A 24,872-nucleotide genomic window follows, 5' to 3' on the forward strand; every position below is an offset into this window, starting at 1 on the left:
GTCTTAGGAGTAGGACGCTGCTGAGGGTTATAGTGGGGAAGTGTGGTTTGAACCTCAGAGGTATCTGAACCTCACAAGAACCTCAGAGGTATCTCTTGGCATCACCTCGTGGCCACAGTGTAAATACCAGAGCATGTCTTGAGAAACCACGGCTTTGACTAGCAAAAGTTGAACTTCCTTCTGTGGTTTACCTCATTTTTAATTCTTTAACCATAAGTGTTATACTTGTGTCTTTAGATAGGTCCTTTGAAAGTGCCACTTATGGCTTGCAAAGTAGCATTTTGGGTCTACCATTCATTATCGTCCATCAAAGCCCTATGAACTTATTGTTGGTTTTAGTTGCAGCCCTGCTCAAATTTGCATGTGAGCTGGACGTATGCCACATAGAAATCTTCCAGATGGATCTGTGACCTCTGTCAAATATATAGAAGGATTGCTAAAATGTAATTTCCATGACTGCATATCAGTCTCAAATACCAGATTCATTTATAAAGCCACTCTTCAAAAATAAATGGAAGGATTTGGACTCTTTATAAATGGCAGATTCTAAAATGCTTCAGCACAGTTCTCCAAACTCAGAGAAACCACTCTTGGAAACATCATTATGATCTTTAAAACCAGGTTTGAAAAGTCAAACAAAATGTAAACAAATTTCATGTAATAAATTCTTGAATGGGTTTATTCTGAATGAATACCTTATTTAAGGCTGACATTGAATGCCTCGCTCTTCTCTGTGCTCATAAACTTTTCTGTGATGAGAGGGGGTTCAGGCTGGTTTGTTTGGTCTCCTCCTTGTCTTGGAGTTAGTCCTGCAGGGCACAACTTCTCTTTTATTAGACAATAAGCTCCTTGATAGCACAATTCATGTCTGAGTTATCCTTTTATACTCCAAAGTACAAGGACAGTTCCAAACACATAGTAAGCGCTCATTAAATTCTTACAGAGTGAGTGAGAGTAACAATCTGTTCAGCCAGTCATCTAGACCATAGCATATTCCACAGTTTCACAGAAAAGGAGCATTTACTGTCCACTTTCGAGAAGAACATATCCTATGAGGATGGAAACAGACAACAAGGAGTGAGGGTCATACTACTCAGCTCACATTCCAAACCTAGATTGAAGAATTTTGCTAATCGGATGAAGAAAATAGCAATGATTTAAAACACTTGTTTTGGGGAAAATGTCACAATCTTGTTACCGTCGCATCTCAGGTATATCTGCGATATTTCGCTAGCCGCTTGGGCTTTTCATGTTTCCATCTTAAGTGTGTTACCAACTACAGGGCTCTTTAAAGGATCAGAAGTGGAATGAAGTGGGATAAAGAGAAAACAGACTCCACTTTTTCGTACTCAGAACGCTAGTCTTCATGTCTCTTTGCTAGGTATCTGTCGCTTCCCTAGAGCAAGTGGAGCCTTCAAGACATCTTTTTAAAGATATCCCTGTTGATGGGAGCACTACTCTGCATAAATCCTTCTTGAGAGCTGTCCAGTACAGGTTTGCAGTGCCGTGTTAGACTGGACTGCTGGTTTGGAATTTTTCATTTAATGTAGTAATGTGCAATGCATCTTCTGGGGCACAAAAGGAAAGTCATTAGAAGTTCATGAAGTGTTCTTTTGATTCCAGATTTAGACCCTATTAGGAATTTTTCTGAAGGCAAAACTGCAGAGAAGGACCTGGGGTGAGGATCAGAGGGTGGTCGGAGCAGGAGTTCTTTAAGGCCAGGGGACCAATTCTAACCTCTTTTCAAATCCACTTTCCTCAGACGTGTGGCACTTTTGCAACAGTATTTTAAAGATAATATGTTGATGCTATGTTGCCAAGACTGGGATGGGAGGATGGTAAAACACTGTGAATATGGGATTCACACACGGGCATGAGAAAAAGAGACATGCAATAAAGATGGCCAAAGGGGTCAACTTTAAGTTCTTACTTCCACACCAAAAAACCAAGCAGCATGACGCCTTGGGCACCTGCCTGGATGTTAGAACCTGGTCTCTTTTCCTTCACACTCCCTGTCCTACCTCCCCTCTACTCTCCTTCCCTTCATTTCTTCCTTCACTCCTTCTTTTCCTTCCCTTCTCATTTCTCCCTCTCATCCCTCCTTTCCTTCTCTTCTGTTATTTGTTCTCCGACCCCTGACTACATTTCTAACCACAGCACTGTGTTGCGTTTCTCTTGCTCCAGGTGGATTTAGTAATAATGATGGGCATGAAGAAAGCACACTGTATTTCTGTCTAAAATCATGCTTTTGGAATTAAATGTTAAACTTGGGAATTATAGATGCAATATATGGAATTGTAATTTATTTATGACTAGAAATGAAAAAGAGGGCACCTATTATACCCAGCTGCTGGGATTCCCAGGAAATTTGGTATCACGTTTTAAGATAACAATTACAGATTAATTTCTTAATATCAAAGTTATTAATATACCAAGAAAAACACAGAAGTTAGAAACAGTGGGCTTGGGTTCTGCTATGCTGACGTGAGGCTTTTATGTTCAGGCCATTTGTCCCAGACCTCCAATCTGACTCCCCTTTTGCCTCAGCACTTGGTGGTCTTACCTGTTACCTTCCCACCAGCACCTGTGCCCACCTCCCAACCAGGTCCCCGTGTAGTCTCTCCCGCATTCTGTTTCTTCCTAAGAGAGTGCATCTCCACCGCCACTTCCTTTTAAAAGTGTTCTGGCTCTGCCTCCCTCTTGTGCTGCATCACTTCTCCATGTGGCCGGCGTTGTGCCCTTGGGCTATGCTGTATCTTGTCTTTGCCTCTTTCTCTTAGCAGTGCCTCCTCTCCACGCCTGCCTTCTCTCTCCACCTCGAGAGACGCTATTCTGGAGATCCCTGCATCCCCTGGACAGGGTGGAGGGCCCCCTCCTCTGCGTGTCTGTAGGACTCTCTCACCTCTCTTGGAGGGTGAGCTGTGCTGTGATTTCTCGTCTCCTCCTCCTGCTCGCTAACATGCTCAACCCTGCACTCTTAGCATGCGGGAGGATGGCTGGCCTATACCAGGTGCAGAATAGATGCTAAAATCTTATCATCCATTAGGTGAAACTGGGCACTGAGGCTAAGTGTGAGTGAATGGATGGTCCAGGCCCACCTGAGACAGGTTCCATTCCTGCTGACATACCCCTGTGGGGGCTCAACTTGAGATTCAGAAGTAAGAAATGAAGATGGATATCTGAGTGGCAGTGGCCACACTGGGGTGGGCAAAGAGTAAAGACTGGTTTGTATTTTGAAACCACAGATGGGGAAAGATGAAAAACAAAAATAGCGAGAAGAGCTCCATGTACCTCAACTCAAAAGAGGAGTTGCACATTTTTCTAGAATTGGAGGAAATAATCCAGCTTTTTTTTTTTTTTTTTTTTTTGGATGCCTGGCTGGGTAAAATTTGCTATTCTTCAAAGAATGGCTGGGAAATATGTTTGGGGCTCTCACGAAAGAGCCTTTGATGAGGGGAGTCGAGTGGATGGTGGGGAGACAGCTGGGAGGGAAAGGAGAGGTGGCGGCTGCATGGGGGTAGGAGGATGAGCTGGTGAGGAAAAGATTCGGGGAACCTGGATGGAATTACTACGAGTGAGAAATTTACCGATGGATGATTTCCTCCTCTAAAATTAGGAAATTTTAGTTTTACTTAGGGCCAAAGGGTCTCTAAGTCCACACATTTGCCCGGGACAGTCACTTGTTCTCAGAGAACATTCCAGGGAGTGTAGGAGGACCCCAGGGCTGGAAACTCGCCTCTGCTTTTGTATATTGGGCCAGTGAGTCAGCAACCACCAACAGAGCCCCCTGACTCCCCCAGTTCATACCTCCAGGCAGTGTTTCTACCCATGGGTCCCAGTGGACACACTCAAACCACCAACTCACTTCACACACAGCCAACTGAACCACTGTCACATGGCAACTAATTATAGTCACATCTGTTTGCAGCTGGACTAGACCAGTGACCTGGAGGTGAAGTACTGGGCTTCATTATCATTCCCTCTAGTTCATCCTATTCCCTGGGCAGGGACATTTAATATCCACCCGCATTGAGTGGAAGACAGGGAAGAAAATTGAAATCAAGTCAACAAAAATTGTACGATGGGGAAAAATGAGAACAGACTGTGATCACATGTTGTTGGTCAGAGGAGCCTAGCAAACACCCACATTTCATCAGCGCATGTGGTTTGCTAGGAGCTCTGTGCGGGCTCTGCAAAGTCGGTCTCTAATGAGAAACAGCATAGCATGCATCTCACATGGACTATCCTTCGTCACACTATAAGAGAGAGAGACGCTGCATATCAGAAGTTTAGTTTCTCAAATGTTTCATGCTAATCATGCTAATTTTTTTTTTTTTGCCAAGAATGTATGAACACTTGTAGTTGTTTTCAAATTAGAGTAGAAATATTTTACAAGTCTAAAAAGTAGTAAGGATGTTATTTCTATGTTTTCCATGACTGAGTGGAACAGAAAGGTTTTTTTCTTTAAGGAATTCTTTCTGTTGAATTAATGATGAAGAATTATTTTAACATATTTTGAATCACATCTTATACTTATCACACACGATGACGATATAATAATAAAACAAGTGCCTATGAAAACTCATGGGTTGTGAGCTCCTTGGAGATTAATCACCCTTTATAATACCAAGCATATTTTTGGAGGTTCAAAAATTATTATTTATACTGCAACGCTTGGCTGATATTTTGCTCTCTATTTTGCTGTTAATTTAAAAAATTTTATTTCACTTTTTGGACGGTAAATTTTGTTTTTAAAATACACAGATTAATGCGTCTTGCACAAAGGGAACACACACATGAAACAGAACAAGATTATGAGCCAGCATATTTCCAGAAGCCTAGAAACCCTTTCGGTCCGCCCCCGCCCCCCGTCCCCATTACTAATAGCCCCCAAGAGTAACCACTATCCAACTTAACTTTGTTTAGTTTTGAACTTTATGTAAACGTAAACAGAATCGCCCGGTGTGTCCTTTTGTGCTTGGCTTCAGTTTGCTCAGTATTATGTCTGCAGATTCCATTCATGTTGTAGCCAGTGCATGCGCAGTGTGTAGACAGTTCCATTCTGTGAATACAGATTGTTGTGTATTTATCCATTCTACTGTTTCCATTTTGGGCTGCTGTATATCGTGCTGCTATGAGCATTCTTGACATGCCTTATTATTATTATTTTTTTTATTGATATACAACAAAGTGCAAAAATTTTAAGTTCACAGCTCAATGAATTTTCACAGATGGGACCATCCACCTGTGTAGCCACCATCCTAATGAAGCAGAGAATGTTTCTAGAAACCTCCCTTCACTCACTCTTAGTCAACCTCATTGACGGTCACCATTATTCTGACTTCTTTCATTGTAAATAGTTTCACCTGTACTTGAACTGACTCCAGTAGGACCATATGGTGTGCTCTTCTGGTGAAGAAGTTTTAAGATTCCCTTTCAGGACAATCTTCTTGGAGAGTGGGGGTGGGGGCATGGATGTGTAGAGGGGTATTTTTCAGAATCTCATGATAATAAAACAATAATTACCAAAAATAGCATATGCTAGTTAAAATCACAAACAGGATGGAAGTTAGAAAATAAATATTAAAATCCTCCATATATTCTCTTTATTTCTTTATGTTGTTTTTCTATCTCAAAAGAGTGTGAGCTTTTGGTGCTTTTTTGTTTGTTTGGTGGTCATTTTTTATACACCACATCAACATTTTTTGGTGATGAAATGGAATTAAATAATAATAGAATCGAAAAGTTCAAACTCCAGTAGCATGTGATCAGGGCAAATGTTATTTCAGTAATAAAAATGTGTGAGTGTGCCTTTGATGCTCACCTGTACGCATCCCTGGGGATATGTCAGGAGTGGAATTTCTGGGAAAGATGTGTGTGCAGGCTCGGCTTCTGGAGGTGTGGCTGAATGATTTTCCAAAGTGGTCATTCCACTTCACAGTCACACTGGTGGGTAATGAAAGCTCCACTTTCGGTTTCTGCATACTTTTAATTTCTGCCCAGGTAGCCCTAAAACACATTCCTTTGTCTCCGCACATCTCTTTAGTTGGATAGATAATTATTCGAAAGATTCCCTGAAGAAGTGCTACGGCCAGAAAGAAAATTTGGATAGTAAAATCACCACAAAACTATTTTGACATTTTGCACAGCATAGGGAATGTGGAAAGGAATTTGAAAGATAAGCTGTTTAGACTTGGCAGATCTCCACGTGTCCCTATTTGGTGGGATGTGAAAGACATAAAAATCATTAAAGCTGTGGTGTAAAAGTCTACTTCATCAGAAGCAGGGGAAAAAAATCAGAAAATTGAGGACTTCACTCTATTTAATTCATTCCAAATATGCTTTCCTACAGTAGATGTGTCGCAGATAACAAATTGGTATGATACTGCATCCTTACGTGCTCCCTCTTGCTCTCTCTCTACACACACACACAACACACAGCAGTAACAGCAGCAGCACAGCTATGGGCATTCTTTGGTTAAATTAAAAGGCACTCTATAAACAGAATTAGCCAGCCTTCCCTTTCCTGCATCCCCACATGGAACTCACTTTAATGTTGATAAGAGCTCCCTGTTGGTCTGTAGATCAGAGAAAGACCGGAAATAGGCTTTATTTCAAATTAAAGTCGTTGACCTCCATCATTCCCCTTTCTTCTTTGGCACTAGTGCTGTATATCGTAAATCTTTGGGAATTTTTAGAACTTAACATACTTTAAAGGATTAGTGCTGATGGTTTGACTCTGGAAATCTTTAACTGAGGCATGAAAGAAAATTTAATAACATTAATTGTTTTATCATATATTGAAAAGTATAAGGAGACGCATACAGAAAATAGAAGATATTTGCTTTGGAGATTGCTTTGTTGTATCTTTTATATTCCTTTCCCATTGGATTATTCATTTGTGTTTATAATTGAAACCTGCTGTCGAAGTGGTGTGTGCACGTGTATATCTGACAGGCTAAGAACTGGTTGTTTTGTTGTGTTTCAAGTATAATTAATTCAGTTCAGCTTTTTTTTGGAGGTAACTTATTCTACTCTCACAGTAAATTATTAGCTATACAATCTCCTGGGAAGAGACTAAAAGGGCCGTCTAGATAATTTTGATTTTCATTAAGTTTTTTCTAAGTTTTAAGGGTATAGATGATGATATTTTTCCTTTGAGAGCTTTCTGGGGTTCTCTTTTCCGCCTTGGTCTTGGTGACCTACATAGCTATTGGCCATCAATGGTCTACTTCTATAAGAGAGACCAAGGCCCACAACTCTATAACTGTTGGGATTTTCAGCCACATTCCTGATGACCTACTCTGTCTGCCAGGACCATTTGGGGTAAGCAATTGCCTTATGGGAAGAAAGCACAAGCATTGCGGTAGAGACTGGGAGCTCATCTACTTAATGTTAGCACTCCAACGAGGGGAAAGGCAGGAAGATAGAGAGTGAGTACTTCACAGAGTGTGCAAGTTCTTCACATTCTAGAATCTGAAACAGATGGGATGGGAGCTAGTTGATGGGGCCCAATATATTCCAGACATTGGGAAAAATGAGCAGCCTTATAAAATCTCTCAGATGCGCAGCCAGTAGGGAGCTGTTCGAATCTGTGAGACTGTACATGTTTTTTGATATTGTTGAGAGGTCCAGATGCAAAATGTAATTACTTGGGATGTCATGAAATTTATGATATATCCTTTAACATGTAGGTCACCAATGAAATTGCGAATCTGAGTAAATTATATATAATTTATTTGCCTGTTCAAACATAGTAATTCACAATGGAGGATCGAGATTTGCATTATTTAAGGCTTTTATCTTAATTTGCTATTTCAAAATCATATACTACATCTGATTGAAAAGAGGTACTGGGAATATTATTGGTATTCTTTTTTAGGCCACCCAGAATGTGAAACGGACATCGTGATCCAAAAAATGTCTTTTGTTCTGAAAAGTTGACCATAACTTAGATATTTTTAGAATTATCAATTTTTCGGAATTGCTTTCTATGGCCAGAATCGGTTCTAAAATTTTCCAAATGAATAAAGTAGATAAAAAGCCATGAAAGACTTTGGTCTGAGATTTAAAAAAAAAAAATTTTTTTTTTTTTTTTTTTGCTTGATATAAGCTGGTGGAAGGAGGGTGAAGGTCCTTTATTTCTATAACAGAGCCTATGATAAAGTCTTTAGTTCTTTTTTTCTCATCTCAAATTTTCCCCAATGGTTGTTCTGACCTGAAGTGTCGCCTGAGGCAAAACTAATTATTTGTTACCCACACACCCTTGGTATGTTTCTGTAGCAAAGGCTCACAAAGTAACTTGACCCCAACATCCACAATTGTGCCCCTGTAACCTCTTATCTGGGGGTCCCCTGTCATTAAGGCATTTACTGATAGCTTAAGGGAATAGTTCCAGGAAATTCATTTTTATAACCTCCTTCAAATTGAATAAAGATAAGCCTCTGAGATTTTATCAACATTTTGGAAGAGAAAAACCCAGAATCACCAGATAGCCATTTTCAGCTTCAGTCATTTGATTCCCTGCCTAATCTGGAGTTTTGAAGAAACCATTATTGAAGTCTAAGTAGAAAAGCCCTCACTGCCTCGGGCTGTTGTTGGGTTTCTGCCAGCTAAGCCTGCCGGGTAGGTGCACATTTCCTAGGAGGACTGCAAATCAATGAGTCTTCACCTGGTTGGTTCTTCCTTCTGGTATCTATGCGAGTGGAATGGAGTTCAGCGAGTTTAAAGAGCAGAAGTGTGTGTTTCTGAACCTGGCTCCGAAATAGGAAAGTTGGGAATGGGACAGTAGCAGAGAGGAGGCCAGCCCAGAGTCCCAGTGACTTGGAGCTGCCACACCTGTTGGGGCTTCCTGATGTGGGGCTAATCTAGCAGCATTGGGCAGCTCTGAGGGCTCATGCAACCTCAAGAAACTCCATTTTCCTCTGGCTGGTCTGGCATCTGGAACAGTCCCATAATTATTCCAAGTTCCTTTTTTGGAATATTTTCCCCACGGTGTTGTTATGCAGTACAATGTTGTGAGTTGACATGACAGTGTCATTGGATTGTTATCTAAGGTTGTTATTTAATGTTGTTTAAATGAACGCCACCACCACGACCAACAAAACGACAGTACCTACTACTCTTATTTTTTAAATTCTGAGATGCCTGTTTGTTAATGCTTTAACAACTCTGAAATTGGGGTAGATATAGCAATTGATGATGTTCAATCAATGCTGTTTTTTATTTCCTAGTGTGGTTTTTATAACCGATACAATCTCAGATGAAATACAGTCTCTGTCTCTGAGGCTCTGGCATGCCCCTAAAGTGTTCATGGGGTACTGGGTACCTGCACATAAAAGACTGTAAGAAACATGGTATAAGTGTCGCAATAGAGGCGCATAGTTGCTGATTTAAGGGAGCAGGCAGCCCTTTCCTGGGGAGTGGACAAGAGATGGTGATGTTGAGTGAGGCACATGTTTTGCGTCTCTCAGTATTTGTATTTGTGAGTTTGGGATGAAACTTCTGAAGCACAGGTTTAAGATTTTTGGCCTCATCTCTTTGATCATCAAAACCCAGAAAGTGAAGCAAATCGCGAACATGGATTAATTTAAAATGTTACGAGGTTATGAGAGTGCATGCTAGAAATTTCCTCAAACGTGAGTCATGGAAAGACACAGATCCACAGTCTCCGGAGTCTGGACTGCTGTTACTTGTCTCCATTTCCTAAATACAAAATCAAGAACAGCTCACTGTCTTGGAGGGACTTGTTCAGATTTCACTTTATAAAATAAATATCTCCAGATGTAGTTGTTTTATGCAGAAAATCTCTATGACCATGGAGCTGAGATTTCAGTATATTGTTAAAAAATAGACTTCACATAATCACAATACTATTAAGAGTATGGTTTTATTTTTCAAGGAACTATTGCCATCTGAAGCAGAATTTAGCTATATACTTTATTTCAGACTTAGTATAGAGCCTCTAACGCAGATCCATAACAAAATTATTTCTTTCATACCCCTTTACATTCTGTCCACGATACCTCTGTCTATTTTTTGTTTAAAATTTGGATTCTTCTAAATAAATTGCAGATATAGGTAGGCACCATCACACTTTTATCTTTTAATATGTTGGCAGTTTTACATAATGGAAGCTGAAGTTGGATTCTAACTTCAGCTTCATCTGCACATGTTACATTAAGCCTCCTAATTCAGTTTTTTACATCTGTAAAATGGGGATGGTAATACTGATCTTATTAAATAAGATGATAACTGATTGTATCAACTGGTGGGCATTCGAACACATTAGTTCTCTTCTTCAGCTTTTATTACATGCTTAGATTCTTTTCCTTGCAGTTTTAACATTAGTTGTTAGAAATGAAGGAACATTTCTCTCATTCAAGGGACATTTTATTGTTGAATGTTCTTTAATTGAACATTCAAGCTTTTAATTGAGTTAAAAATCAGTTCTTTAAGGTCTGGGCTTAAAATCTAGCCCCTTTTTGTATTGTATTTTCTCTTTGCACAATTTTTTTTTTTTTTTTTTTTTTTTTTTTGCATAACTGTATGTCCCTGGAAATGAGAGGGACAAAGCATAGACTCTGCTGAACCATCTCCCATGGTCTCAGGTCTGAAACTTCTCAGTCAGAAGTGTGACATTTTCACTGTCTTGCAAATATAAGCTGTGTCCTGTTAACATAATCCCTTGCAGAGTCCAGATCAAAAAGTAAAAGTGACTGCTTTTATTTTTTGGACTAAGTAATGCTTTGATGTGTCTACTCTGGCGTTGCGATTTCATCTGGTAGGGTGGGAGAGATGGACAGCCCCATAAGGACAAATTCAGATATCACGTACTTAAAGACTGTGCTCATAGTAACCGGGTAGGACTTTTTTCACAAATAGGTGAAAATACCAAAGTCATTTTGGTTCAAATATTGACCTCAATTTGCAAATGTTCTCCTATTTGAAGACTTTTTTTCCTCTTACTTCCAGGGTGGCTGTGCTGGCTCTGGCTGTGGGAAATGTGACTGCCATGGAGTGAAGGGACAAAAGGTGAGTAGCCAAAACTTAAATCACCATCAATGTGGACTTCATTAGAAACTATATTAAAACCAAACAAATAATCAACAATTCATGGTCAAGCCTTAATTCTATTTTAATAATTTCCCTGGATCAATAAGAATGAAGCAAAACCAGTCTTAACATTATATTTGAGGAATCTTAACAACTATTCCCTAAAGATTGTAATAATTAGTAGTAATTAATGTAGGGAAAGTATTTGGTTTATTTTACTTTTTTTTGACTCTGGAAGGAACAAATGTTTTGGAAGAAAATTTGCTGAGTTAATAGTATTCTTTGGAATTGATGTGTAAGTACTAAACTTTGCCTTTTTCTGAAAAAAAGAAGAAATTTTTATTGAACTTGAGGCCCTTCTATTCAAATTTGTATTTTTAAATAAATTTTAATTCATAACATACTTGTCTAGATTTATTTACAAAAACAGTAAATGTTGTTTTGTAAATGTAAAATCAAAATATTTTTTCTAACCCAGCACTCTTCCTCCCTCCCATTTGAAAATCATGTATCTAGATAAAGATCATTTTCTCTTGACAGCAAGTTGTATCTGTGCATTTCTGTTATTTTGAGAGAGGGTGCCTGTCTGGTTTTTACCTGGGGACAGTGCAGCATCCTGAAACTGTCTCGGAGTCCCTTTGGAAACCAGGAGTGGCAGTAAGGAAATATGGCCAATAAACGAGTCAGCCTTTGGGGTGGGAGCTCACAGGAGGTTGGGTCCGTTGAGAGGGTGTGAGCGTCTGTGGACCACTGCTTGCTTTCAGGGGCTGAAAGCGTCAGCCGGGGCAGCATGAGAATTCTCCCACTCACGGCCTGCTGAAGGTCTGTCTATGAGGTCCCAGACTCACACTTTTGAAATTCAGTGAATTTTCTACTTTACAGGAAGTGGTTTCATTTCTTTTTAGCTACTTGCTGAAGTACCAACATTATTCTTTTAAAAAATATGTTGATGGTGTTACCTGGATAGTTGTTGAATAAACGAAGTATGTGAAAACATTTTGATATCTTTCATTATCAACTTTATTAGTTATAATTCATCTTCATGTGCTGTTCATTCTCTTACTTGGGGAATTTTTCTAACTAATTCCAGTGAGTATACTTAAGAGTTATTCTAAAATGGAGGCAAAGATTCACACCACAAAGGTTCATTTTCTTTCCTTCCTTCCTTCCTTCCTTCCTTCCTTCTTCTTTCCTTTTTTCCATTTTCCTTCCTTCTTTCCTCCCACTCTCTTTCCTTTCCTCTCCCCCCCTCTCTCCCTCCCTTTCTCTCTCTCTCTCTCTCTCTCTCTCTCTCTCTCTAATTATACATATAAGCATATTGCACTAACAAATCCTTAAAACTAAAAAAAGTAGAACATTTAGATATCAACAAATAGGAAATGAAGGCCTATGTCAACACTACTATGTTTTTCTTGTAACTTAAGGCCTCAAGATTTGGAATGGGGCAGGCAGAGCTAGCATTTCTCACTCTTAAGAACAGGGTTCATCCGATGACTTTCTGGATTTCCACTCCTACCCAGCAGCTGCAGACCCTGTGACACTTCCCCACGGCTCTAGTGTTTTCCGGACTGCCTATTCTGTACATATGTTTCTAGCCTGATTTATTTTAATTTTTACCAAAAACCCACCCATTAATATAACACAAGGTAGATACATCCAGGTATAGCTTTCCAAACATTTTCAGCTGACTTCTCCATGACTCGATGACAGCTAGTCAGGGACTTGGCCCACGTCAGTTCAAAGTTGGTTAAGCATCTTTAGAGAAGGCAGGGTCACATCTGAGTCACAGGCAGCACCTAGCACCCAATCCAACGAGGAAAGGGTCTTTAAACATGTCTTTTCAAAATTAAGCATTGATGAAACACTTGCTGTGGCCAATATACTCATCTGGCTCAGGTCGGTGTTTACTGTCACATGGAAACATGCCATGGGGCCTGCTTTCACTTTGGCTTGGGAAGGTCAGGGGCAGGAGAGAGAAGACATGCCACTAGATTGCAATGCTTTCTTGTAATGAAGGCTCGGCTCAGCCTGCTACCGTGACCAACCTAAGCCAGAAATTGGAAAACTCCAGAGCTCCTGTGGGGAGGAGCTTCCACTGAGGTGGCAGGTTCTGTGCTTTCAGCAAGTGACTCAGACATCCAGGATCCAGGACCTCTATGATCTTTCCTGGTCTGACCTTGCTTCCTCAACACTCAGTCTCTTCCGTTGCCCATTTTCAATTTTGTACATTATTATCAAAAATAACTTACTGGCAAGCTTGGTTAAACCATTCAAAGACTAATTATTAAATGGATTCAGAAGACCTCTTAAAGTCTAGAGGAATAGCTAAATGATTTAGTATTATATCCTTTTAACAGAAATCAGAAATCTATCTTTTCTCCTCTTGAACATAAAGATCTCAGGTCCCATGGTTTACATAGCATGAGCAAGGAAGTGGTCCTTCCTCCCACAGAAAGAGGAAATTTTAAACTTCCACTTATTGTCTTGACAGTAATGTTAAAATAATCAGTTTAATGATGTGGTACACCTAGAGCTTGACTGAGCTGGAATTCCTGATCTGCTTCCATTTCTCCCTTCCCAAGGTCGTATAACAAAGAAATTAATTCTTGGCTGGCACATTGGTAAGAGAAGATTGTCTTCTGAAACTACCACCACCTCCCACCCATTCTCCCAGCAAATCCTAGACACGTTAATTGGGTGTAAATACAAAATGGATAAAGAGTTTAGATTCCTAAATTAAAACTAGTGGTTCAAATTGCAGGCCTACTTTTGAGCTACTAATGAATGTCTTCAATTTTCATAGAGTTATTTTGCTATTCTCAAAGATCTGAAAATTAAATGAATTTTGACTTACACTAAAAAATAGGATAATAGGATCCACATAACCCAGAGAAAATTAAAGTTACCTAACTGGGACAGAGTGTCACTGCCTTAGAAATTTGGAAATCATTGTTTCTGAGACATGTCTTTCCACATCTCCACGAGGAACATTTTGACATATTGGCTATTTAGACTCCACCAGTGGAAACTGGAATATTTCCAGTGTAAATTGCTAAATCTTTTTTGGCTAAGTCTGCTTTCCATGGAGACGTGATTAATTGATGGAATGTCTTATATTCTCCAGCTATCTAAGTAAGTGTTAATGTAACAGATCCTTGGTCATTTTATAATCTCATAGTTATCAATCTAATACTGGGTTCAATATTATTCTGAGTTCAACAGTTACATTCATGAGTCTTTCACTGGATTTCAGCATCTTTGCTGAGTTGTTTATTTTCCCACTTCCCTAGCTGGCTGCTCATATCTTCAGATGTTTTCTTTGTGGTAGTTAATTTGGGTTTGTACACAATAGCTTTGTGTTCTTCCTGAGGTCTCAGCATTGTGGGAATGTTATCTACTTACACTGATTAGGGTTTTGAGCACTTGCCTACTCAGAAATAGCCCAAAGTTAAGCTCTTCTTTTGCTTAATATAACTTGATTTTCTCAACTGTCTGAGATGATAGAAAAGACCACACATTCCCAGAAGTTACTGCTATATGCTGAGACTATTTAGATTTTACTGATAAGGAGTTTGTACAAGAAGTCTTTCAAATACTTTAACAATGGGAGCCCACATTTATGTAAAGTATTATACTCTACGACCCTGCAGTGTCCATAAAAAGGAAGTTCAAGTTAAAGGACGTATGCACACGAAATGAATAACAAGTGAAGAGCGAATTATCAAGTTCTAGGAGAAACAACAGAGAAAACGAATGCTATAGTCCTAAGAAGGGAGTGATCCCTGTGACCGAGAATCATAACTAAAGGGATGGCTTCCTAGATGAGTAGAATCCAGGCAAATTATGTGTTCGCTAATTCACTGAACTTGCTTGTATATAGAATAAGGACATCTGTCACTCATGTGCATAAAGACACAGGCTGACTTTAACTACACTAATCAGAAAAAACGGCACTGTGGCCAGTTGACAAATGCTATCATAAAAAAAGTTTGATAGTTCCTAATGTAGTGACTCTTGAAAAGGGACATTCCCAAGCCATAGTCTCGGAAGCACAGAGAATCTTAATTAAACCAGAATTATAATAATTCTAATGCATAGTGGAAACTGCATGGGTATCTCATAACTTCTCAGAATACTTTAACCTGCTGTTGTCCAGCTCCCTGCCAACAACGTGGAGAAGAAACACGTTATCTTCTTATTACTAATTAGATAGTTTATTAATCACAGTCTCTCTCCACATACTGGGTCTGCACAGCAGTGATATAGTCATCACATCATGTTATCCAGATGTATTTAAGGCAGAGAACTTTGAAAATGGAATTTCTGTCTTTTTGCCTAAAACCTGTACTATAACTGATTCTAAAGGGTTGGAGAAATCTGGCCAATCTGGAAGTGATTCTGTTTCTGGCCCTAGAAATCATGGAAGAAGTTAATGTTGCTTTAGCATTAAGTTTGTGATAAATGGTTTGTAGCTTTACCAGCCCTGCAGCTTCTATATATTTTGATATGGTCAATAGATATCCCACATCAGACTTCCACATGTCTGTTTCTTAACATTAAATTATAGCCTCTGCTCATACACAACAGATCTTGGCCAGGACAGAAAAATCCTGGCTTTGGAGTGTCAGAGCAAGCAAGAGAAAGGGGCCGATGTACATTAAACTTCTGCCTTGGGTCAGGCATGGTGCTGAATGTTTTTTATGCTTATTAATTATTATTATACCCACTTTGCAGTTGAAAAACCAACTAGTCCCGGGTTTCTCAGCTTTGGTGCTATTACACTTCGGGTGGAATAATTTTTTGTTGTGGGGCGTGTCCTGTGGCTTGTAGGATGTTTAGCAGCATCTCTGGCCTCTACCTACCAGATGCCAGGATCACTCTCCTTCCCCCAAATTGTGACAAATGTCTCCAGGTGTGGCCACTGTCTCCTGGGGGCTGAGGAGAGTGGGGAGCAACATCAGCCTGGATTGAGACCTGCTGCATTAGCTTAATCTCTTATAATGAATTAGAGGCCAGTAATAGGATTCAAGTGCGATCAAAGCACTAATCAATTTCCATTGTTCAAGATAAGAAGATGCTGATCTAAGAGAACCCAATGCAGTTCAGAATATCCTAGAGTCTTGAGCAAGCTCCTGTTGCTGTAAAACTGAATCCATGGTATATACAAGGAGTCCCCAAACCTTGGGCCATTGACTGGTACCAGTCTGTGGCCTGTTAGGAACTGGGCCATACAGCAGGAGTTCAGTGGCAGGCAAGGGAGCAAAGCTTCATTTATATTTGCAGCCACTCCTCCCATGCTAGAACCACTGCCTCAGCTCCACCTAAGATCATCAGGAATTAGATTCTCATGGGAGCACCAGTCTCTGGTGCAAAAAAGGTTGGGGACTGCTCGTATATACCACCTGCCAAGGAAAGCATACCTTCTGAAGTCTTTCTCTAAATGGGTAGTGATGGAAGGGATTGCTGGAGGACTATAAAGAAGTGAGCCTGTTCCTTTTGGGGCATGGGCAGACCTCCCAGTTCTTGTTCTAGAGGAGTGAGCCACCTTATCTGTGACGTGGAGCAGGTCAGAGGTCATCTGCCCAAATCTGAGCCCCACCCCCCACCTGAGGCAGGCTAGGGAAAACCTGGCCCAGAATAACCATCATTCATTTTATTGCATTCAGGGGATGTTTATTCTACACAACATGCAGAATAAAACCTTGAGGAGAGGGCATATTGAGGTGAGGCTTTCTTAGGCCTGTGTCAAGAGATGCACAAACACGTACATAGTGAGGACTGGGCCTCCCCCACCCCTTTCCTTCGGAAATCCTGGCATATTCTCTATCCTGTAGGAAATTCCTCACTCTGGGTAAAAAAGAGTAACCTTTGTTACTTAATAGGCATGTCTCCTTGATTTCCCAGGGGGTGAATATGGTAATACATCTTATCCATTCTGGGCATAGTCAAAGACTTTAGTCATCAACAAGATTAGAGTACATTGTATGTTATACTTCATATACCAACGAGTTACTATCTTTCATTCCTAATTATCTTAGCATCTGTCTAGAATAGATTTGAGTCTTCCAAGATTATTAAAGAACAAAATTATCTTTCTATTATTTTTTATCATAATCTTAAAAAAATGTTCCCCCATAAATTAAACTATATTAACTATTGTTCTGTTAAAACTATTATATTGCTTCCTGGATATTTAATTTTTTTCTCAAGTAAATGAAAGTAAATATTTTTGTGTAGACTCTGAAACTTTGGGTAAATTAGCTGATTTGATTAATAATGCATTATTAAAATAATAATTTACTTATTAAGAATTTCCTCTGTAAGAGGCACTGTACCACATTTGAATTAGTGAGAATTTCAAAATCTGGGATATTTCAAAATAAATTCCATTTTCTTACTTCCAAGATGTGAAATATTTAAAGTCAAAGTGCATTAAAAAGTTCTACTTAATATAAAATATTAGGAGGCACATTTAATAAAATTAAGTTTTGTTTAGTTAGTGAATCTAATGTCTGAAATTACTTAAATATTTTTGAGACTGATTATTTTTATAAGTGTTTTTAGCATTCACGAAAGGCAATTGCGTCTAGTTCAGCCTTTCCCAAAATATGATCCTCAGACCACTTTGAGGATTTTAATAGATGTCTCCTTTGGGACTGAACATGGAAGAGCGTTCCAAGGACAAGTAAGTTTGGGGAACACGGAGTTACGGTTAAGTCGATGTTGGTTATTTCCACTCTAGGAGACCTCAGACCCTTTTATAAGCTTCTAAACCTTCAAGGGGTGGCATGTCATGTACAGGTCCCCAAACTTATTTCATCACAGGCACCTTATGTTTCTCAAATCAAGGAACAGACTTTAGGTAAAAGTGTTTCATTAAATATAAGCCTTGATTCTAGTGTGAGTTCCACTATCTGCTAACTGAATGTGTTTCATTAAGTCATTTTGACCAAGTCATCCTGCGAAAAAGGGAAATGACATTTGGCACTCAAATTTCACAGTGTTGCTAAAAGGATCAAGTGGAAGGTATTGTATGTAAAAGCATTTAGGAAATTTAAAATGTCATATATGTGTACCTGTCATTTTAGTGGTAGTTGAATTTAAAAGCTGTGATAAATATGAAAAAAGAGTTTTTTTTGATGGTCTATCCCTTGATGGATTCTTAGCCATGAAGACATAGCACAGACTATCCAGCTAAGACGTCTCAATTCACAAATAAATACTGGAATGCCAGAAAGACGGACTTGCTCCACCTGTGACAGAAGCTCTTCCAGAACCTAAATTAAAGAGATGTTAGAATGTCTTTAGAATCATAGCACCATTGTTAGGAAGTGTGTTTGTAGCTTTTGGATGCATTCGGTAGAGGAAAAATGAGATGTACTCACTTGGGAGGTCTGTCTGGAAACATCATCCAATTTCTAGTCAACCTTGTGATTTTATCTCGTTTCCAGAATTAGTATCCCTTAAAATGTAGGGAAAACCAATACTCCCTTTATCCATGTCTTTAACATTCCAAATACCTTTGCAGGCTATCGTTAACTGCTTTTCCTGACATACATATAGTTACAAGCATTGTCCAAACACCTCTCCGCCCTCAGACAACTTTTCTTGTTCTAGATATTACTTAAAGGGGAACTTCTGAGAAATGTCACCTAATTTTTGCCTTATAATGGATTCCAACCTCTAGAGTGTCTACTTCGGCCACTTTGGGGGCCACTGGTATTCACTGCAGGATCCAGCGGCATATTAGCTGGTTATTTGGGTGAATACGCATTCTTTTCCTTTTCTGTTTTTTTTTCTTTCTTTTTTTTTTTTTTTTTTTTGGTGTCTTGTAATGCCAAGATGTTTTCCAGATGTCTCCTATTTCCTATTTCCACATATTGCACATGAATCATCATCTGGCAGAGTCATCGTGAGAATCAATATGGGTTCCCACATTCACCTACTTTTGTCTTTTTGATATTTCTTTGAAAACAAAGAATTTAAAAAATATGCTGGAATCTAAGGATAAAACATCAACAATACACCATAGGGAAGCCACTAAAAACAGATTTATGTTAAGCAAGTTTATCTTCTTATGCAAGGCCCACCATCAGACGTCGCTGAAATATACACTCTCCCATCTTCAGAAGGGACAGTGAGCTCTGTTCCTCCAGTTTTCATCTCGGGTTCCTATTTCTCTCCATTGCATAGAATCTGCTCCTTGCCATGTACTTCTGAGACCTGTTAAACCTATGAAAGATTATAATTATAAAAATCTACTTTTTTGATTTGCAACTATATTTGGAACGTACCTCCTCTAGAGCAGCTTTAAAAATAGAGTGGATTTTGTTTCCACATTTAGAAGGAGGAGTAGAAAATTAAATGTCCTGAGTGGAGCATCATGTCCTGTGACTTTTAAAGCCCAGAACACCTCATGGCGTGCACGCTGCGTCAGTGAGGCCAGGCCCTGACTGTCCTAGTCTGACCATTAATGGAAAAAATTACTTTTTCTAAATATGATCCCGACAAAACATTGACTGGCAAGAATATAGCTTTCTCTTAGAAGGAGAAAAATTAGACTGTATGTTGTTTTTTTTTTTGATATTTTTATTTTTTGAATTATAGTTGCCATACAATATTATATTAGTTACAGGTGTACAACACAGTGATTAGACATTTGTATGACTTATGAAGTGATCACCCCCATAAGTCCAGCACCCATCTGCCGCCATACATAGTTATTACAATACTACTGACTATGCTCCCCATGCTATACTCTACATCCCCATGACTATTTTGTAACTACCAATTTGTATGTCTTCATCCCCTTCCCCCTCACCCATCTCTCACTCCAATCTGACAACCATCAAAATGCTTTTTGTACTGTATGTTTTAATTCTAGATCAAAGAATTAATGGAAAATCAATCCTGACAAATGAAAACTGGGCAGTTGGATTTTCCTCCTGTTTGTTGGTAGAATATCATGGGCATTCAAAATATGTTTCCAGACAGCACGTAATGATGCGAGATAATTTTGGAGTGTGGGTGTGGAGAACTGCAGCCGTAGAAATGATATTAGCAGAACCCTCATGCTTGTGAAGTGGCTTAGCACAATGTGCAGTTAAACAAAGGAAGAATTAGTCAGAGGTAAGGAGCAAACCAGATGGCTGTGGGGAAGTGGTGCCCTTTGTCTTCTTTTCCCTTTGGCAAATTCACTAAAAATGATAAAGATATTCCCCAAAACCATGTTCATATGGCTAAGCCTGCCTCCACTGGTAGTTTTTATAAATATACAATGTTTATCTGGCCTCAAATTCATTTGAGTCTAGATTTCTTCACGTGAGAATCCAACATGAGGCACTAACGCCAATTCTAGGCTGATCTCTAAACTACTGTTGTGAAATCATGCCTGCTTTGAAGTCCTTCAGTAGGGATTCTCCTTTATTGGTATGATGTTGTGCAGATCATGCTCACAGACCGACCCTCGAAGAGATGAATGATAGACATGAATCTCTTACGCATGCCTTGTCAGATCCCGAGGATTTGTCCAAACAATTTTTAATGGATGTCGCATTGTAGCACATTAGAGCCATATGTTACTTCTCTGATTCTAGGTAAGAAGTCCAGGGCTTTAAGTTGATGTGAATTCTGAGGTCTCTAGCTAAATGCTTCGTTTGAAATTGTTTTCCCTAGAAGTTGTGTAAAGGAATTAAATCTATCCGTAGCAGATCCAGTGAATCACCTATGTCTGCTATCCCGCCCCCACCTTCCATCCCCCCTTCACTCTGCGGGTCTCATTGATCTCTGCTCTGTGGTAGTGATGTGCCCATGGACGTAGGCAGTTGTTAGCCAGACAGGTGTGACACCTGTCCGTGGGGCTCTTACAGTCAGTCCTATGGCAGAGGAAAACCAATAACCCTCCCATACTGAGCACTCTGCTATGAGCTCTGAGGAGACAGCGAAGGCAGCGCCGTGAGAGTGCGCCCCGCAGGGACGAGAGTGGACCCGGGGTCCTGGGTCAGGGAGAGGCAAGCTACGCTTTTCACTAGCAGGCACCTACAATCCAGGCAGCATGCTCAGGGTGCCTGAGGTAGGCCCCCCGATTTTGTTTCCCTGATTTGGGGTGGAAAATTGGACACTATGGGAAATTTCCATGGACAACTGTGCTTCTTCACCTTAAACTCATCTTCTCACTTTCACATATGAGATCCCAGGTCATTACAAGGTATAATTTCATAAAAGCGAAGTTAACAAAAAGCAGAATGTGTGTCTATCTGTAAGCTCCCAAGCATTGCTGTTTTCTTAAGTTAGGGCTCTTCTCTTGGATCTGACTAGCATTTCGTGAGTGAGATGGGGGAGGTACGTAGGTGAGTCTTGTGCCCAGACTGTCTGCCTCTTAACCTTGGAGGCGAGGGAATGCTATCTTTTGTTTTATATTAGGATGCACGTAGCACCTTTTTTTTTTTTTTTTCCTGTTTCATGGTATTTCATAAACATTGCTGTAGAAACCCTCCCACCCTGGCTGATGCAGGTGGTGAGTGTTCAGTCCTGTCTCTCCCTGATAAGGAGCTGAGCACCAGAGCTTTGGGGTCTCACCCCAAACCCAGAGGCATTTGGTAAAGAGCACTGCTACCTCATCCAACTCTAGACCGCAGCAGCTGTTCCCTGGAGGCGTCCTGGAAGGTGGTGATGACCCTGCCGTCACAGGAAGGCCCAGTGTGGGTATCCTGACATCCCCTCTGGATGTGGGGCACACAGTTCTTTGCAAGAGATGAATATCTGACCGCTAATTGAGTGCCTTGTCTGCCAGGATGAACGTAATCTATGGCCGGGGGAAAAACTTCCAGCAAAAGCTAATAACATTCTAAGGTATGACTGAGTTGTGAAGTAGAGCGATGTTTTTTGTTTGTTGGTTGGTTGGTTGGTGTTTTTAATAGACATTAGATTGCTGGTCTCTACTGAGTAATTTGGTCCTTTGGGCCTTTGTGAGTCCAGGGCCTGAGGACAGGAGCTAAAGGCCATCTCTCAGAGTGGAATGCCAGCCACCACTGCCTCAAAAGGGTGTCTGGCTTCCGCAGAGGATTCTGAAGACACAACAATGCCCTTAGTGTTGACCTAGGTGGGGAGATTTCATACTCTTTGCTCTATGGTCCACTCTGCGCCCCTTTCCTCTTTCTTTTTTTTTCTTTTTAAAAATTTGGCTCTTTATCCTCCTCCTGCCCCAAATCTCTAATTCTTTCCCATTAGTGATCTAGTTTTCGTTCCTCTCTGCTCACGTGGACTGGTACATGTGTTTTACTTTCCAGCGCCTCATGGCATAGCTCTGCCTCTTGTGATACACATTCTCTGTATCTCACTCACGAGGACGTCCCTGCATGCACACACGCTTGTGCACACATGAACACGCACACACTTCTTTCCCTAGACACCCCACACCACTTACCTTGCTGTCTGCTAGAAACGCTCCCTGCCACTGGCTTCAAGCATGGTTTTCCCCCTCCCCCACTTTTTTCTGGATCAGCAGTTTTGGAGATAGCTGCTGTGGATGTGGTGCTGTGGGATGTGGGCAGTGAGAATGGGGAGCCAAGTGGGGAGGGTGAAATCAGAGCCGGCTGGGTGAGGGCCAGCAGCCACTTGAGGGTGGGAAGCACCTGTGGTCTTTTACAGAGACAGCGGCCCGGGTCAGGGACAGGTAGAGCAGCGTTAGGGGGCCCAGGGAGCTGGAGAGTTTACATTAGAGTGGGATTTATCTGGTGCTGCTTTCTGGGATGTAGGACACACCTCGCAGAGACTTGTCCTCTAAGGATGAAGATATATGGCAGCTGTGTTTATTCGTTTCCTCATGATTATATGTGCATTTCTCAATATGCAACAAGTCTAGACATTCTAATTTAAAGTCGAAAATCTCCCTCAGGAAAGACTAGGACTCCGAGCTCTAACAACCCTTCCGAATCTAAATGCTTGCTATCCCCTGATTTCAGGTCTTCCTGTAAATGCCAGAGGTATTTTAGCGCTTGTCATTACTGACATTTGTAGAGTAAAATGTTATTTTACCAAAAGGAATTTTGATATGCAATAAATGTCAGAGTGCTCCATTAATCCAAAGTGAAGGAAGTCAGGCCCATAATGGGTTATTACTTTACAAGTAGACATTTCCTCAGTGTTGAATACTTTTTCAATGATGTATGCTGAGAAAAAGAGGAACAGTGATTCAGCAGCCTTTACCCAATATGCCTTCATCACTAGTTTTTCAAGCCTGCTGATAAGAAAACTAAAGTTTCCTGAGCTCGAATTGCCATCTGGTCTTTCTCCCCTTCTTCTGTTTTGAAAAAATCACACGACACCTGAGTCAAAGCAATTATGGCTGAGAACTTTTGTTATTCTTGCCTCGCTGTCTTTGTTTTTTTCCATTTGCTGATCTATTCAGTTCTTCATATTTCTGAAAATTTCCTTGGAGCTGGGAGGTCAGTACTAGTGTCAAATAACTACTTAAATCAAGTCTGACTTTCTGAAATAGTAGCTCTGATGCTTGCCCCTAGCCTAGCAAAAGTTGGTCAGAAGTCATTTATTTGGTCTTACTATTGGGTAAGTACCAAGAACTGAATGGGAGAAATAGATTGTAATTACGAAAATATTTGTGGGAATAACCATTTCCTTTCGTATCTCACTTGCTTGCTTCTATGAAGTTATGTTCTTAACCCGAAGTGTCTACCTTTCAAATATTTAAGAATAAAGTTGCCAGTTTGAGAGTTGTTCATACTCTGGGGACATATTCTCTTCAAGACTCTGTCTCGTGGAGAGACATGAAGTGTAACAAATAGAAAAACAGGTATCCACATGGTATGAATTTAAAAATGTATTCTCCATGTCAAGTGACACTTCAAAGTAATCTACTCTGTGAGCACAGTTTAAAATTCAATTTTTAAAAAGTAATTTGCTTTACCCAGTGACAGATAAGAACATACACATGTCATTTTCTGTCTTGTCAAATATTTTGTTCCTGACACTGGCACTTCTTTTCTGAGGTGTTTCCTGTGTTTGAGTACATTGTTAAGTATAAGTTCTAGAAGAGTGTAGGTAATCATTTCAGAAGCAAATCATTTGTCATTTACTCAGTGATTATTACATTAATAATTACAATTATTAATTTGGTGATTGTTTAGATCTAAAAGGAGCAATGTCTGTTTCCTTATTTATGCCATGTCATGTTTTCCTGGCATGCTATACCCCTTATATGGCGGGTGACTTTAGATGATTGTGCTGCAGAAGGCCTTGGTGGCTCGGCGTGGCTCTGCACTTGGAGTATATTTAGGGCACTGGGAAGGTAGGGGTGAGCTCTGGCTTTAATCTTCCACCGAACAGGACTCTGTGGCTCCTCATGAGCCCTGACAGAGGACTGACTCCCTGTCATTATTGCATTTGTCAGGACGAAATTCTGGACCCAAATAATCAACCACAGTGTTTCATCTATTTCTTCACAGAAGGTGCTTGTCCTCCCTGTGGAGAAGCACTGAATTTGGGAAACTGTTTATTCTTTCAAGGGTGCCTGGTGGGCTCCTATTGGTTTGAAGTTTTTGTGGAAGCTCAGGAATTTTACAAAATTAACAGTTTTATGTACGGGGCAGGAGAAAAGGGAAGGCCACTTCAGGGTACTTGACTGGTCAGCCACCTCTTGACAAAGAAAAATTGCCGAGGTCATTGAGGTCATTGTGTCTGATGCCAACGACTCCAGAGCGGGGCAGAGCAGGGGGACATGGCAGCAGGTGTGGCCTGACCTTTCTCTTAACGCGTCTTCCCTCTCTTTCTGTCTCTCTCTAACACACACATTGGGTCAC

General features: G+C 40.3%; 1 protein-coding gene across 1 annotated transcript in view; it reads left to right on the top strand.

The window, feature by feature from the left end:
* Positions 1-24,872, top strand: part of COL4A1 (collagen type IV alpha 1 chain) — a 137,605-nt gene that overhangs the window by 45,217 nt on the left and 67,516 nt on the right. The window contains exon 2 of the mRNA XM_016145258.2: positions 10,975-11,034. Coding sequence (XP_016000744.1) covers positions 10,975-11,034 — 60 coding nt within the window. The remainder of the gene's footprint in view (positions 1-10,974; positions 11,035-24,872) is intronic.

This window comes from Rousettus aegyptiacus, unplaced genomic scaffold, assembly GCF_014176215.1.
Source record: "Rousettus aegyptiacus isolate mRouAeg1 unplaced genomic scaffold, mRouAeg1.p scaffold_m13_p_11, whole genome shotgun sequence".
Classification (NCBI taxonomy): Eukaryota; Metazoa; Chordata; class Mammalia; order Chiroptera; family Pteropodidae; genus Rousettus; species Rousettus aegyptiacus.